At 41.8% G+C, this 17,089-nt stretch overlaps 1 protein-coding gene across 8 annotated transcripts in view; it reads left to right on the top strand.

Annotated features, from left to right (window-relative positions):
* The first annotated feature begins 3,177 nt into the window (after positions 1–3,177).
* TBC1D32 (TBC1 domain family member 32) overlaps positions 3,178–17,089 on the top strand; it is a 180,170-nt gene continuing 166,258 nt past the window's right edge. For 2 of the 8 annotated variants that reach the window (XR_012158036.1, XM_073337184.2), the window contains exons 1-3: positions 3,410–3,521; positions 9,246–9,400; positions 15,991–16,152. Coding sequence is in view for 7 of the 8 variants with exons in the window: in XM_073337184.2 (XP_073193285.1) it covers positions 9,246–9,400; positions 15,991–16,152 (317 nt within the window). In the remaining variant the exon portion in view is untranslated. Of the gene's footprint in view, positions 3,244–3,409; positions 3,522–3,870; positions 4,032–4,054; positions 4,166–9,245; positions 9,401–15,990; positions 16,153–17,089 lie in introns of those variants that run through there. The other 6 variants (XM_073337176.2, XM_073337179.2, XM_073337171.2 and 3 more) reach the window with 6 other exon arrangements.

Genomic DNA, 17,089 nt, shown 5'->3' with positions numbered 1-17,089 from the left:
TGGAGTGCTCGGAGAAGGCGGAACTGGTGGGAAGAGGAGGGGCGTGGGCTAAGGGGGCAGGAAGAGGCGGGGCGGCCCAGAGTATAATACTGTGCTGTACCCATCATGAGTGCAAAACGTGTTCCAAGTGTTAAGTGTGGGCCTGTGTCTAAGAGGCAACGTAAGAGTGTATCATTAGAAGTGAAATTGGATGTTATAAAGCATATTGAAAGAGGTGAGCATGCGGCCGACGTTGCTTATATTTTTGGTTTGCATAAAGTTAATTGAAATTGTTATTATAGTGTTGCATTTTTTATTTATCATGCCGCTTCATTCCCTTTTTAACTGTGACCCTATTATATCTATCTCTACTCTTTCACTGTAACCACCCATTTCTAAATAAATATTACTTTTGTTTTCGAAGATTTACTGCCTGTCTATTCTTGATCAGAAGGCTGTATCCGTGTCTGTTCAAGAGAAGTTAGGTAGCCACGGCTTTCCCTGGAAATTCCTTTAGGGCGGATGACAACCTTAATTACCGGAATACATAAATTAAGAATAAAGGTTTTAAATTAACAAGAGTGTTTTTAGGCAGACTCATTGGTTTGATATAATTGGTTTAAAATCTTCTGGCAACACTTTGATTGGAACATTCCAAAGAAAATTTTGAAATTGAACCTTGTGAAGCTTACTCACCCACAGACTTTAATGAAGAAGGGTACAATATAGTCCTATATTATTATTAAGGCTTAAAAAGTCTATCAGAAACTGGTAAGCATGGACAGTATGGAAGATATGGAGAAAGACAGCAGGGTCCAAGGGTAGTGAGCAAGTAAGAAGCCAAGCATCCTTTTCCAGTTGCTAAGAAAGGTGAGAGTGGGTGAGTTAGGTGCCTGTACCTTCCCTATTAAGCTGACTGGTAGTTGTCGCAACTTTGAAACTATATTCTCTTTCCTTCATTTTTGGGGTCTTCCTTCTAGACTCTTCCTCTCCCTCCTGCCCAGTTTGTTTCATCCTTCTAACTTCTGCAAGAGCTCATCTAACTTCTTAAATGACTTCAGATTAAAAGCCAGAAACTGACAAGACTTCAGTTAGTTTTACTGTTTTTCCTAAGCCTGTTAGGAGCAGGCAGTGTGAATGATCAAAATATTGTCAATTTCCTTTCACTGATGACAGCAGTCATCCATGCACCTGAGGAAGTTTCTTATACCCTACTTGATAGGACAAGTGGATTTTTCAATCTGATAAAAAACAATGTATCACCTCACAACAGATAATTAGTAAGTACATATTGCTCACTTGGACCCCAACCTGCAAGTGAGTCCATATGTGCAGAGCCCTGTTGACTCAAAGCTTGCCCAGTCATTTGCAGGATCGGGGTCTTAAAAAGAATACCAGTAACACTTATAATTTGATAACCAATAAAATGCCATTTTAAAAACTTTTGTAGTCATTATATTTATGTAGCATGAAATTTAATAAATAATTATCAACTTTATCTCTTTCTATATAATATACATGTATTGTACCATATCACTGTATTATTTATTGCAACCATCTGCTGAAAAATGGTATGGAAATTAAAACTTATGGTGCAATCCTGCTTCCACTCTTGCTTGGTGCTCACTTATTTGAAGGAAGGAAAATCTCAGTAGGTATCAATTTTAATGCATTTTTTATAATATTTCCCTCTTCTCATGGAGAATTCTGTTGTCCTATTACACTATAAATCCATGCATGTGCAGGTAGCTCCATTGTACCTGAATCTGCTCTCCTACTGGTGTAAATCTGTACTAATAGCACTAAAATCAAACGAATCACACCAATGTAATAGCAAAGGGACAGGATAATCAGGTCTACTAGCTTCTCATCTGAGTGAGGGTGGGCAGGCCTTGGTCTTTATTCCTTAATGTTGAAGCTGCAGACAGCAGATTTTTCTGAAATTGTTTTAGGTAGTGTCTGGTTGTTCTTCCATAAACTCTGGCCTTCCCTAGAAAGTTCTCCAAATTACTGAGCCCTGGGCAAAAGAAACCCATGACTTCTGCTCTCTTGCCATTACTTTATGATAACGGGTGGGTGTATTGGGCAGAGACATTCCCTAAGTGTTTACAGGGAAGACAGACAAGAAAGCAGATTGTCTCTGTACGATCTCCGACTTCCTCTGCTTTGCACAATGCTCTAGAAGAGTGGTTCTCAAAGCCAGTCTGCTGCTTGTTCAGGGAAAGCCACTGGCAGGCAGGACCGGTTTGTTTGCCTGCCGTGTCCGCAGGTTCGGCCGATCGCAGCTTCCACTGGCCACGGTTCGCTGCTCCAGGCCAATGGGGGGCTGTGGGAAGCGGTGCGGGCCAAGGGACATGCTGGCTGCCCTTCCTGCCCAGCGCGCCAGGGGCTTCAAGAACCACTGTGTTGGGGACACTGGGGCATGGCCGCTAGGTAACTCTAGGGGATGAAAGACCACGAGTGTTGATGAAGCCCCCTCGCACTAGGCCCAAGTGTCCTTGGCCCCCCCGCCTGGAGGCACTCGCAGCAGCTCTGCGTACTAGGCCCAAGTGTCCTTGGTCCCCGCGCCTGGAGGCACACACAGCAGTTATGCTGAGAATCTGCAACAATATGTTGCAGAGTCAGACTGCCTGAAACTAAGCAAGGCCAAACAGGGCAGATATGGAAGAACAATGCTGAATAAAGCAGCTTTATGTATGGTTTAACAAATGATACAGAGAACCAGGGAACTAGCTGGGAACTGGATTGGCTGGCTATATGGATACTTGGAGCAGCTTGCTATTGGATAAGTATGCTGGGGAAAAGGATGTATAAAAGCCTGTGTAACTTCCTGCTCTGTCTGCAGGATTTGAGATTTTATTCTCCCTATACCTTTTTGCAGCTGCAAATAAACTTTTCTGCTTCTCCACCCCGTTGTGATTATTGGGTGTAGCACACCGGGGAGAGAACCAACTTCAGGTGTTGTTTAGCCTCTCGGCACTGGCAACAACTGCTTATGCTCAAATAAATTGGTTAGTCTCTGAGGTGCCACTAGTACTCCTTTTCTTTTTGCTCTAGAACAGCTATCAGGAGAGTCCCTGAGAAAGCCGGCAGCATGAGAGAGCGTGGCTGAAAGCCGATGCGTGCAGCGATGTTGTGGCCCTGTTGGCCCCAGGATATGAACCAGACAACGTGGGACAGAGATGACATGCTGTATTGCACCAACTTTTGCTGGAAGGGACACGCTTTCCAGCTTCACAGAGCTCTTCCTCACGTTTGGAGAAGGTAACCAGGCGATGTGTCAGGAGGGAGGGGGAGAGGGAGGAGGGGGGGGGTATGTGTCACTCAGCAGCGACTTCCCCTCAACCACAATAACCTCCCCAAGCTCCGGCTGCACGCGGGCCAGCTCCGGCTCTTCCCGCCAGGCCTCTCGCGATGTTGCTAAGGGGCCGCGAGACGGTGCAGCAGGCGCGTGGCCAGTTGCTAGGGGCCGGAGCTTCCGCGAGCGGCCGCTGCGAGCGGCCGGGGAGAAGCGACGCTGGAGCCCCCGCCGCGGTCGCAAGGTGATTCCCGCCCCCCGGGGAGCGCGGCGCCGCGGGGCAACCACCGGCCCCCTGTCGGTTCCTTTGCACCGGAGACCTCCCGGCGCCTGGCTCCCACCCCGCCTCCCGGCCTGGCACGTGCCCCTCTGCGGGGCCTGGCTCCGTGACTCGCTCCCTGAGTCTGGGCGGTGTCTGGGAGCGGAGACCGGCGGCCACGCCCCGCCTGGCCAGCTCCTGTGCCAACCAACCGGGCGATCCAACCGACGGGGGGACGGTCCGTGCGTCGCGCGGTGATTGTCAGTCCCCCCCCCCTCCCGGCCCGCCCCGCCCCGCGGTAACGCTGAAACAAACGCGCTGCGTTAAGGCCCCGGCCGCCCCCTGTCACCTACTGTCCGGCCGGCCCCGGTCGAGGCGGCGGCTCCGGGACGCTGCGGAGCCTTAGCCAGGCCGGGGAAGCCGCGTTCCCAGCCCCACGAAGCAAAGGTGTTTCCTCCGCCCTTGGCGGGGGTGAGGCGGCCGCGAGCCGACAGGGTAAACTCGTCCCTGGGTCTCCGGGTGTCTAGCGCATTTCGCATTAACGGGGTAGAAGCGTCCGCGTCAGGGGCAGCCAGCAGTTCAGTTGCGGCAGTGTTTTTTAAAGCGGCTGAGTTGCTTCAAATCTGGAGGTTTGACCATCGCTTTCTTTAGGGGGAGGGGGGCTGACAGCGGCCCGTATTCTGATTTCAGCAATTGATGTGGATGAAGGTCATTGGCATCATTTATGTTGTCAAGTGCACAGAGTACTGTTGTTTGCAACCAGTGTACATTAAAAATCAGGCTGTTCTCTCAAAATTTTCAAAGGTACCTTGCCAAAATGAATAATGGGTCTGTGCCCATTTATGCTTCTTTATAATATATAAGAAAGACCTGAACAGTTGCCTTACCCCTCAAAAAACTCCCTCCCCACCCATTACCTCCACTTGTTTCCATTCGAAATTCAGGTCCTTTGTAGTCTGGAGTCCTAGCAAAATGATTATATCATAAGAGTCGAGAGTAAATGGTGACCAATTGAATGGAGTAGGAATTTTTAGTCAGACTATTTTAAAATGCTGTTAAAATTAATTTAGCTTCAATAATAAATTAACATTTTGGATTAAGGTGGCCTTTGGTAAAATTATTACCCCTGCACCTTCATTTAGAATGTTAAACTTTAGTCCTACAAGCTTTTTCTCACGGATGGACCCTTATTCTTATGGAGCTGTGAATAGGGATCTGACTACATGGATCATTTTACAGGACAGGTCATAGACGTCACAACTGAGAGGTCCTATATCAAAACCAGGGAAAACTAGACTTGACATTTCAGATGTGTCTTCAGTTAAAAGGTAGATCTAAATCTTTCACAAAAAGAAAAGGAGTACTTGTGGCACCTTAGAGACTAACCAATTTATTTGAGCATAAGCTTTTGTGAGCTACAGCTCACTTCATCGGATGCATTCAGTGGAATCCACTGAATGATGAAGTGAGCTGTAGCTCACGAAAGCTTATGCTCAAATAAATTGGTTAGTCTCTAAGGTGCCACAAGTACTCCTTTTCTTTTTGCGAATACAGACTAACACGGCTGCTATTCTGAAACTAAATCTTTCAGGGAATCAAAAAAAAAAAAACCCAACAAAGTGTCAATTTAAAAAAAAAATCCTTTATGTTGCCCCTTTCAGCTGATGGTGTTTTAAACCAAATGACGTTATTCAGAGCAAACTAGAGACAGTATTCATGATGTCTTTATAAATACTTTGCAATGGTCTCTTCCTTCCTTTATTTTAATTTTTAGATGTGCCTGTTAACCAATACTCTAGATTTTTACACAATTTAAAAACACTAAGTGGTGTGTGTGCTTGTGTATGTGTGTGTGTATATATAGCTATAAAACCACTAAAATGTTAAATGACTCTTACTAAGGGGTTCAAGATTACATGTGGAGATATCAAATTCACAAACTGATAACAGAGAGACTTCTTGGAATGCATAGAGTTTGATTAAATTTTTAGGAAGACTGAGGTTTTTAAAAATAGGGAATGGACACCATGGAGTTGTAAAAATATGATAGGGAATACAGCCTGTCTATTTTTTAAAGTTATTTCTGACATGCTTTTTTTGGTGGCAAGAAACCTGAGCTAATTTTGAGTTGTGTTTGGACAAAATGAAATGTTGCTATACAAGGTTTCAGAGTAACAGCCGTGTTAGTCTGTATTCGCAAAAAGAAAAGGAGTACTTGTGGCACCTTAGAGACTAACCAATTTATCTGAGCATAAGCTTTTGTGAGCTACAGCTCACTTCATCGGATGCATACTGTGGAAAGTGTAGAAGATCTTTTTATATACACACAAAGCATGAAAAAATACCTCCTCCCACCCCACTCTCCTGCTGGTAATAGCTTATCTAAAGTGATCACTCTCCTTTACAATGTGTTTGATAATCAAGTTGGGCCATTTCCAGCACAAATCCAGGTTTTCTCACCCCCCCCCACACACACACAAACCCACTCTCCTGCTGGTAATAGCCTATCTAAAGTGACCACTCTCCTTACAATGTGTATGATAATCAAGGTCGGCCACCAGGTTAGCTGTGACATTGTCGGGGATAGTGTTCTTGACGGCTTGTAGTCCATCTTTGTGTGGAATGTTGGTGTAGAGGGCTTCTACGTCCATAGTGGCCAGGATGGTGTTTTCAGGAAGATCACTGATGGATTGAAGTTTCCTCAGGAAGTCAGTGGTGTCTCGAAGGTAGCTGGGAGTGCTGGTAGCGTAGGGCCTGAGGAGGGAGTCTACATAGCCAGACAATCCTGCTGTCAGGGTGCCAATGCCTGAGATGATGGGGCTCCCAGGATTTCCAGGTTTATGGATCTTGGGTAGTAGAAAGAATATCCCCGGTCGGGGTTCCAGGGGTGTGTCTGTGCGGATTTGATCTTGTGCTTTTTCAGGGAGTTTCTTGAGCAAATGCTGTAGTTGCTTTTGGTAACTCTCAGTGGGATCAGAGGGTAATGGCTTGTAGAAAGTGGTGTTGGAGAGCTGCCGAGCAGCGTCTTGTTCATATTGCAACCTATTCATGATGACAGCAGCACCTCCTTTGTCAGCCTTTTTGATTATCATGTCAGAATTGTTTTTGAGGCTGTGGATGGCATTGTGTTCCGCACGGCTGAGGTTATGGGGCAAGTGATGCTGCTTTTCCACAATTTCAGCCCGTGCACGTTGGCGGAAGCACTCTATGTAGAAGTCCAGTCTCCTTTTTGTAGTATTGGTAGGGAGGTCTCTGTGGATTAGTATGTTGTTCAGAGGTATGTTGGAAATATTCCTTGGGTTGGACACGTCGAAAATAGGATTCTAGGTCACCACAGAACTGTATCATGTTTGTGGGGGTGGAGAGGCAGAAGGAGAGACCCCGAGATAGGACAGCTGCTTCTGCTGGGCTGAGAGTATAGTTGGATAGGTTAACTATATTGCTGGGTGGGTTGAGGGAACCATTGCTGTGGCCCCTTGTGGCATGTAGTAGTTTAGAAAGTTTAGTGTCCTTTTTCTTTTGTAGAGAAGCAAAGTGTGTGTTGTAAATGGCTTGTCTAGTTTTAGTAAAGTCCAGCCACAAGGAAGTTTGTGTGGAAGGTTGGTTTTTTATGAGAGTATCCATTTTTAAGAGCTCATTCTTAATCTTTCCCTGTTTGCTGTAGAGGATGTTGATCAGGTTATTCCGCAGTTTCTTTGAGAGCGTGTGGCACAAGCTGTCAGCATAGTCTGTGTGGTATGTAGATTGTAAGGGATTTTTTACCTTCAGTCTTTTTGGTACGATGTCCATCTGTTTGCATTTGGAAAGGAAGATGACGTCTGTCTGTATCTGTACGAGTTTTTTCATGCAGTTGATAGATTTCCACTACATACGGCTAAATGCAGATCTTCCTGATAACACCATAAGGAGAGTGATCACTTTAGATAAGCTATTAGCAGCAAGAGAGTGGGGTGGGAGGAGGTATTTTTTCATGCTTTGTGTGTATATAAAAATCTTCTACACTTTCCACAGTATGCATCCGATGAAGTGAGCTGTAGCTCACGAAAGCTTATGCTCAAATAAATTGGTTAGTCTCTAAGGTGCCACAAGTACTCCTTTTGTTGTTGCTATACAAGTTTACTATTTTGGCAAAGGAAAATGTTAAACCAATTAAAATAATTCCTGAAAATAATATTTTAGTAGAGTTGCACGCCCTGGATTGTATTAAATATGACACTAATCAATGATGTTTTGCCACAATTTGATTTCACTTTTGGAATATAAAAATCTCTACTATCATTAAATAAATGCCTCAAATTGTGAATGTTATTGATTGTTGTTGAAATATTGTTCAGGTTTTAAATATTAGAAATCTTTTGCGGAAAGTGGGTCCTTAAATTGTTCTGGGTGGTTGTTTTTTGGATTTGTTAATAGTGGTTGTTAGTGGCAGTTATTCATTGTACAGATTGTATTAACTTTGCATATCTGATTTATATATAGGTGGTTACAGGTTTTAAGATTGGTGCTTTTGAGATTTGAAAAAACTAATAGTCTCAAAATCATCCTTCCTTGATACAGATAATGACAAATCCAATCAGCACTGGGGAGTAGGAAACTTTCCTTGGAGAACGAGATGCTTAAGCCATTACTTGAGGCAGAAATAAAGCCTTTTTTTTTCTTTTTTTTTCTTTTTTTTTTTAAATGGAAGAGTAAACCCTCACAGCATGAGCTGATGCAAGGATGTCTTGCTGACTTGGCATACAGACAGATCTAATGCCTTACTTTTGCTGCTCATAGTTTTCTTAGGCCTCTGTAGAGTGAAATTGACAAGTCTCTGGTCAGGCCACTGAGATATTGACAGCCATGTGGACAGTAAAAACTTATGTCAATTTTACTTTGCTCTTGATGTTGGGAAAACTATGAGCACCAGCCAATTCAGGCCCTTGGGGAGGAGAATCCAAAAATCAGAGGTTGTGGGAGGATGTTGAATAGGAGAGATCCTTCAGATTATAGAAGGCTCTGTGGTGGACTGAGAAAAGAAAGTCATTTCTCCCTTTTAAGATGCAAACTGGTTCATGCTGTAAATTTATCAAGCACCTATTAGTCAGAGCTTGGTATGAAAGAAGGTGCTTATAAGAGGGGTCCCAGTCCCAGGGCATCTTCCTAATAAGACTCAACACCCTTTCATTTTTCAGCCATGCTTGTGTATATGAGGGTTTGGGAGATGGCTTCTGGGTTTCTCATCCAGGTACTATCTCTAGATCTTATTGGTGAGGAGGCCCCTATATTTTTATATCTGCTGCTATCTAACAGGTTTAGTCCTCAGAATAGTAAGTGTTCAAGGGCTTGTCTGCGTACAAACTGGAAAGAAAATAAATCAGTTGTAGTTCTCTCACCTTTAGTTATTTCAGTGTAAGGCTGTGTGTGGGCATCTTTATTTCAGATTAAGAGTGTCCTATTTCAATTTAAATTAAGTAGATAAGAAATCTCTTTGCCATTTTGAAGTAGGGCACTCATAAATAGAAATAAACTTATTAAATCCTTTCTGTGTATGAATGCATTTATATGTGTATTACAATTTTTGCCAAAGTGAGGGTATAACTTCATATTATTGGTGACCAGAGGAAGAAAAGTGATATTTGTATGAGACAGTAATACTCTTATTTTAGGATATTGAGAAAACAGACCTGCGAAATGTACAGTTACAGTACTTTCATATGTTTCACACAGATGTCTCATTTCTCTTGTGAAGATGAAGCTCTGTTACAGTCTATGCTCAGACAATTACTGCAGAGTGTGAAGGAAAAAATCATAGGAGCACCATCAGTGGAATGTGCAGAAGAGATTCTTTTACATTTGGAAGAAACGGATGAAAATTTTCACAAGTAAAAATATTTTTGTTATTTTAATTTTATGGAGTTATCTAAGTGCTGTCAACTGTTCTGTGAAGGGAAAATGTTTACTACCTATATTGACATATATATTAAGAAATACTTTAAACTTCCCTATTAGTGATGAGCTCCAGCAGAATGTTACTTCAGAGATTGAATAAACTATATTTTTCCTAGTTCTTATTTTTTTTAATTCTGTTGGTATTTTCTTTCTTCTTTGGTTGAAACATTATTAATAGAGTAAATGACTCTTCAGGGAAAATCCATTGTCTCTAAATTTATTTAATTAACTCTGATAAACGTGCTACATTCAGAGACAAACGAGCTAGAAAAAAATCCTAATTGAAGGATTCCAGACAATATTTGTAATTGCTGTTGGAGTCCTTATTATTGTTCCTCATGTAGGTGAAATACAAGCAAGATGGCTAAAATATGATCGTTTACAGGCAACTTTCACAATTAGTCCTTAGCCAACTATCTTTTTATACATTTGATAAGATAAATTCTAGTTTCTAACAGAAATCCTATTACATTTTGAATAAAACTGAAAATCTTCTCTATTATCTCTAATGACTTTTGGATGTCCAACTTGTGCTAATGCACACTCACATATTTACATACGTACTGTGCTCAAATTCTCTTGAGGTCACACTCATCTTTGCACTTCACCTCCATTACACAAACACAATATTGTAATGGTTTTGTGCACAGGCTTCTAGCCAATAGAATATATTTTGCTACATGGCAGTTTTTAGGACACAGTTGTGAGATCTGAGAGAAGCCATCTAACTTAGATGAACTGAAGGCTGTTTAAGTGTTAAAACCTGGGGTCTGTGACCTTCATTTCTTCTGCAAAAGCTGGTGACCTCAAAAATATCTTTAAATAATACTAGGTAGTGCATTATCTGCACTTCTTATACTTTAACTAGCTGTCAGTGATGTGTTGTCCGTAGTAGTAGCGAGCTACCTGACATCTCTGAACTTGGGTGATAGCAAGTAAGTAAAGTAAAAAATAGAAATTACTTTGTTATTTTTAAAACTACATTTAGAATTTTAATGCCTTCATATGTTAATGATTTTAGATTTAGGGTTGTGCATTTGAGCAGTCCAAAAATAAATGGTCAGTGGACCAGTCAAATGTTCGTCAAAAATATTTTAAAGCACTGATTAATTAGAACAGTAAAAAATAAACAAAAAGCAAGACTTTTTATTGTCACACTCCCAGGCCCCCCCTCCCCCCGGGGATTCCTGGGAAGGCAGATCAGCAGTGCATGTTGCTAATGCTGTTGCAAGCATCACAAAGCATTTTGGGGCTAGTCAAAGTTGTGAGTGTGAAGTGGAAGATTCCTTTGCAGGCTGCGAGAGGCCAGAGGGGGAGGGAGGAAGAGAGCAGAGAACGGGTTAACTCAATACTTCAGCTAGCTCAGTCCGAAGATAAGACGCTGGCCCCGGTCCAAGGTCATAGGCTTGACGAGAAGTCGGCAGCTGCATTCACATTTTACCCAACCTCCCCCCCCCCCCGTCATGAGAAGAGGAGAACTAGGTGGAGCAGGGATGCAGAGGTTACAGTGAAAAAAGAATGAGACGGCAAAGGCCAATGGGGGGAAGGGGGTGTTTTGGGAAAGCCGAGGAGGCCACAGTGAGTCGGGTTGAACTGGTACAAAGAGCACAGGGGACAGAGGTCGCTGAACAAAATGCCCCCAAAAGAACCTAGGACTTAAACTCCCTTCTGAGAGCTGAGGGAAATCAGAGATCAACAGAGGACCCTGGACGACCTGTGCGCACAGGACAGAACTCCCGTCCACACCCCTTCTCTTCTTCTTACATTACATCCAGGCCTGGCCAGCCTCGGGTAGTGCGTGTGTGAGTATGAAAGTGGGTTAGGGCTTGGGGCACTAACGCTTTCTTCCTTCCCTCTGAGTGATGTGGGGAACCCTCTCCCTCCCCCAGCACTCTCTGCTGTTATTTTATTATTTTATCAATAAAGCTTTAAAACTCAGTTACGTGGTGTGCTCCATCATCTCCTCCCTAAAGATCCTGCGGCCTCAGCCTGGTCACCTGACGCCCTAGGCAGATTGGTAACAGAAATCTGTCACATTATGGCCTCCAACAGGCTTAGTCTTAGATGTTTATGCCTAATTACAAAAAACAAATTACTTAACTGAGTTATTTTAACTCAGAAAAATGTGAAAAACAATGAAATGAAGTTCTAAAAAATGAAAGACTAGCACCAGGATGCAATAAAAAAGGGTAGGCCATTGCCTACATTGAGGAATTCTTGCTGGAATATTTGACCATGATCAAATAATAGGCAGTTATCTGACATTATTTAACTGGTCAATTAACTGGCTTTCCAAGGCTATTTAAGTCTTAAATGGTTTTATTTTTAAAATTTATTTTACATTTGTAACTTGTATTATGCAATTGTTAATGCCATTTTAATGCTAATATCGCTGCAGCCACTCAGAATTTGAGCTCTAGATCAGGTGTTCTCACGCTTTTTCTATCTGAGGCCCCCCCCCAATCTGCTATAAAAATTCCACAGCCTACCTGTGCCATAACTGTTGTTCTGTATATAAAATCCAGGGCCAGCATTAGGGGGTATGAAGCAGGGAAATTGTCTGTGGCCACGGGCTGCAAGAGGCCCCATGTTGCAGGAGGCCCCATGAAGCTAAGTTGCTTGCGCTTGTGGTTGGGCTTCAGCCCTGCTGCGATGGGGCTCCGGCTTCAGCTTTCTGCCCTGGGCCCAACTGAGTCTAATGCTGACCCTGCTTGATGGACTCCCTGAAACCTGTTCACAGCCCCTGAAGGGGCCCCAGACCCTCAATTGAGAACTGCTGCTCTAGATCAGCAGATACTGAACACGAAAAGAAAAGTGGTCGCACAGATATCAGTATTAAAATTACATTTTAATTTCTGGACAATAACACATTTTCATTAGAATAAGGTGACTTTCACATTATAAAATGTGAAATTAAGTTTTCTGATGTTTCTGAAGAAGCATTTGTAGCTTCTGGCAACATACTCCCCTCCACAAATGGTGCAAAAGTACACAGAAAATTCTACAAAATTCATCTTCTGGAACTCATTGTGCTCAAAGAAATTGAGTGGAGGGATTGGAAGCGAGGAAAGGAAATGATCCTAGAAATGCTATGGGGAAAGCAGTCTCAATCTGGAGCAGCCAAAGATGAAGGTTAGCTTCTTGGGGGTCCTCAGCTTTTCCCTCTTCTTAGCAAGTTTCTGTGTGAGCCACACTACTATTGACTGTCCCCCATCTCTTATGCCTGTGCTGTAATACAGTTTGGAGTCAAAGATACTTAATTCTAATCTGACCAGAATTAACTGTTGCAATGAATTTCGTAATGCTTGATGGGAGCATGGATCACAGTCACTGCACTGGATTTGTACCCCTGTGACATTCTTCTTTCAGCTGAACCATAGATCCCTGGTGGTCTAGATGGGCTTTCATTGGTTCGCAAAGGGGTGGCAATATGCCAGGGAGACTCTGCTCCCCCAGTGCCGTTAAGTTTTGAGGTGTTCCTTTACCCTTTTCTTCTTCCTTGATGTTGAACAGCAGGAAACATGGAGCCCTTAATTTGAGTCTGCTGCAGAAGGACAGAATGGATGACATTTCTCTTTCCAAAGTTCAGTCAAAGCTGATTCACATCAATAATCTAGAACCTTAGATTTTTTTTTTTTAAATAATCATATTTACCTTGTTTTCTTCAGACTTGGGGAACGCCAACAATATAGCTTGAATAGAACTTGCAGGCCTGTGCAGAAATTTGTCTTTTCCATTATTTTGTTACGAGCTAGTGAAAAAGATGAAAGAATGCTGCAAGGAGCAACACTGTAGTGTCAACTGTACAAATACATTTAGTCTGTCTTTAGGACTACCGTCTTTGCAGCAAATACACTGTGCTGTGATCTCTAAATTATTATTATTATTTGTGAGAATGAAGCACTTACTTCAAAAATACATTTTCTGCAAACACCCCAGCCATAAAAAAAAGTGAGAAAAAAAGATTTACAAAAGCTTTCATTCGGCAGACTGCCATAGTGCTATTTTTTATAGTAATAGTAATGGCTGAGCTAACCTTATAAACAAGTGAAAGGGGAGACAGAAAATGAACAGAGAAGCTAAAGTTACATTTTTCCTTGGGCTGCATTTATGTTACCTCTACAAGCAGTGACAATCAAATATGAAAGGGAATAAATGGAACAGGAAATAATTTAGAGCCATTACACTTAAAGTGACTTCAAAGGTAGCCAGAAGTTTAATCTGATGAAAAGAACATCATATGAAATAGTTGATAACAAAAATTACTTGACTCTCTTACTCGTTTTTAAAATGTTCAAGAAAAAAGAAACTACTCCTGCAACTGCAACAGTTGCTTTTGTTTTCATGTGCACTTTCCAGGATTGGATAGTTCATATTAAAAGCCAGTACACCATATGTAAGCACGTCCACTCCATATATTGATCCTTCTCAATTCACACAAAGTACCTGCTCACATACTCTCACCTTGTATTCACATTTGATACAATGAAAATGTAGTGTAATCCCATAAACAACTGTTGCACAGTCACTGTTGTGGTAACTTGCTGTATGTCTTGCCCCTAATGCAAAATAAACAGATTATCAAGATTATATGGCTCATGTAGTCTGGACAACTTTTTAAAAAAATAGTTGCTTCAAATAAGTGTGAAGCTACAGACTAGTCCTCAGTGTGGACTGTTACCTTTTGTTTGTTTGAAAAGCCAGTGATTCTAATTTAACAAAGTTATGACTATTTGAAAATTGCTTAATGAAACTACAACACAGAAAATTTCCTTAAGGTTCCAGGTAAATATAGACATGCCCTGATTCAGTAAAGCACTTAAGCACATGCTTATGTCCCATTTGCTTTAATGACATAAGCAACTTTTGTCCTGAATGGGGATGTTTCTTGCTTGGAGGGGCATGATCATGCAACTAGTGAATTGTGTACTGGTTGGTTCAAGAACTCACTAGTTCTGCTGGAAGATTTTTTCCTTGACTAACTCCAGTAATTTAAATGCAAGAGACTGCATTAATGTGATGTGAAGATTGCAAAGCTAAAATAAAAAAGTCAGGAAACTCAAAAGTTAAGCTTTGAACAAGTTTTAATTCAACTGCATAGCCTATATGTGCTGTTGTCCAGCTATACCGAAAGACGGACAGGAGACATTTGATGTGGATTTAATTAGGCTGCAACTTTATTATTAGATGTGTGGGACTACCTGGCGGATAAAAAACTGTACAGTCCAGGTAACCCCATGTTCATTCCATAATTACCTGGTGTGCTTCTGCCAGCTCCCCCTCTTTTTCCATTCAGATCCACCCAGTCAATCCATTGCTGGGATTTTAGCATCTACTCCCTCTTGTAGGAGGCTTAAGGTGGGCTATAAGAAAAGGGGGTTGGCTCCTGCCATGTCAGTCTTAGGAGTCCCCCCCCCCCTTTCTTTTTAAATCCTTTTCTAAGCCATTTATCTGGTCACTGTATACCTTGCCTGTGGAGTACCTGCACTGGATATCCGCCCCACACTTAAATAATGAGTTGTGACATACAGCCTACTGCCCTTCATGCCATGCATGAAAAAAGCACTTCCTGAACCCAATGCAGGGAAGGCGAAAAAACCCCAAATCCACCTATGCCAATCTGGTGGTAAGGGAAAAATTCCTTTCAAGCCTGCCATAAAAAGCGGTGGCTAGCGCACTGCCCACAGCAGGTCTTGACCAAACCTGGTATTTCAACACCTAAAGGGGAGGGAGGGTAGGTGCTGCCTCCGCCTGTTCCGTGTAAAAGGGGGCTTCGCACAGAGGGCTGCCCCTTTTAAACCCTTTTGCCCATCCAGTTTGCAGAGGATGAGTCAGCGTTGTCATGCTGGTCCCTTGTTCCCTGTTGCAGCAGTTTTCCTCTCTCCTCCCAGCCATAAAACACTGTTCCCTTCATTTGGTCATTTTCTCTTCCAGTTTTCCTAGTTACATGTATAGCTTGGATCAGTTGTTACTAATTGTCATAAATGTGTATGCTTCAAGGTACTTTTTTATCAGTGCATTCAAGTTAATGTTCTTCTTAGAGCCTTAACTTTTCCATTTACTAACACTATGATTTTTGACTGTGCAGCTTTGATCAATATAGATCTTTGCATTTAGGGGAAGATTTTCAGAGGCACAAAAGGGAATTATGACTTACTGAGATATCCCTTTCATATGATATACCGATACTGAAGACATTCAAGGAAAGCAAAATTGTTTGGTGCATAGGTTCTGGAATTAGGGGTGTGGCAGCACTCCCTAATTTGAAATGGTTTCCATCATATACAAGGTTTACAGTTTGGTTCAATGGCCCTCAGCACCCCACCTATACAAATTGTTCCAGCACCCCCGGTTTGGTGCTGAACTTTTCACGCAGCTGAAAAACTCCTCTTTAATTCTTAAAAGTACTGATATTTAAAGAGATATGTCTGCTGGAAAAATGTTGCATATGTAATGTTGAAAATGTTTGGAAGATGAATATCATGAAATACTTTGCATTTTAATTTCTGGATATTTGTTGCAGCTATGAGTTTGTGAAATACCTTAGACAATACATATGTAGCACCCTGGGCTCTGTGATTGAAGAAGAAACAGAAAAATGTACCTCTGCTCAAAATCAGGGTGAAGGATCTGGTTATGACACTCTTGTCCAACATGTTACTAAGAAGACTCGTGAATCAAAAGAGTGAGTATGTGCACAGGATACATATAAAATTCCATTTTTAAAAATATGCAGTTGGCAGGATTGTCTGGCCCAACTTATTCTTTTTTCCTTTCATATCTTAATTGGAATATTTATGGATGAAGGTACTTTGGTTCTAAAATCTATTTCTTTTTTGTCATTTATAACTTTCCTAACAGATTGCCTTTTGGGTTGAAATTCCCCATGATTATCTTATCTTGGAAATGAAAGTATATTTCTATCTAGGAAAGTTTGAAGACAATCCACTGAACTATTTAAGATTTCTGACTTTGTAGGGTAGGGGGTTATTTAGGATTTTGGTGGCACTTAAACTCAAATAGCTGTATTTTAAATTTTAGACTTGATTTACAAATAGTCCTATGAGAGAAATGAGGTGTTTGTCAAATATAAATGTGTGTATCTGAGAAATAATTTGTTCATGCACAATTTTTTAATTTCCTTATAGATTTAAGTGGGCATAGAACATGATTATCTAGATATACATATGTTGAAAGCTGTAATTCAACTAAAGTGGGTTAGTTGAGCTTCTTTTAAATCCTGTCTGCGTACAAATTCTCTGGTCTATGTTACACATCAGAACCATATTTATAATCATATTAGGGGACGTGTGAGTTGTAGCCAGTTTCCTGAGATAGTTAGTGGTTTATTTAGTGAAGGCATGACCTAAATGGAAAGCCCATGTATATGCCAGATAATTCGTACAACCTGGTTAGCCATCCCTTCTTTGCAGATTCTCTTGATTTCCCTCCCTTCCCATAGACTTTAAAATGGCATTGGAAGGAACCCTTTAGGACTGGAGGCCTTTCTAATGAGCCTTTGTGGTGCAAATTTCAAATTTGTGTAAGATACAGTCGTTACGATTCATTAGAGCAGAGGTTCTCAAACTGTGGTCTGCAACCTCCATTCAGGTGGTCCGCGG

Source organism: Lepidochelys kempii, chromosome 3, assembly GCF_965140285.1.
Source record: "Lepidochelys kempii isolate rLepKem1 chromosome 3, rLepKem1.hap1, whole genome shotgun sequence".
NCBI classification, from domain to species: Eukaryota; Metazoa; Chordata; order Testudines; family Cheloniidae; genus Lepidochelys; species Lepidochelys kempii.
Note: the sequence above shows the minus strand (reverse complement) of the source record. Positions and strands in the feature narration are given on the sequence as shown.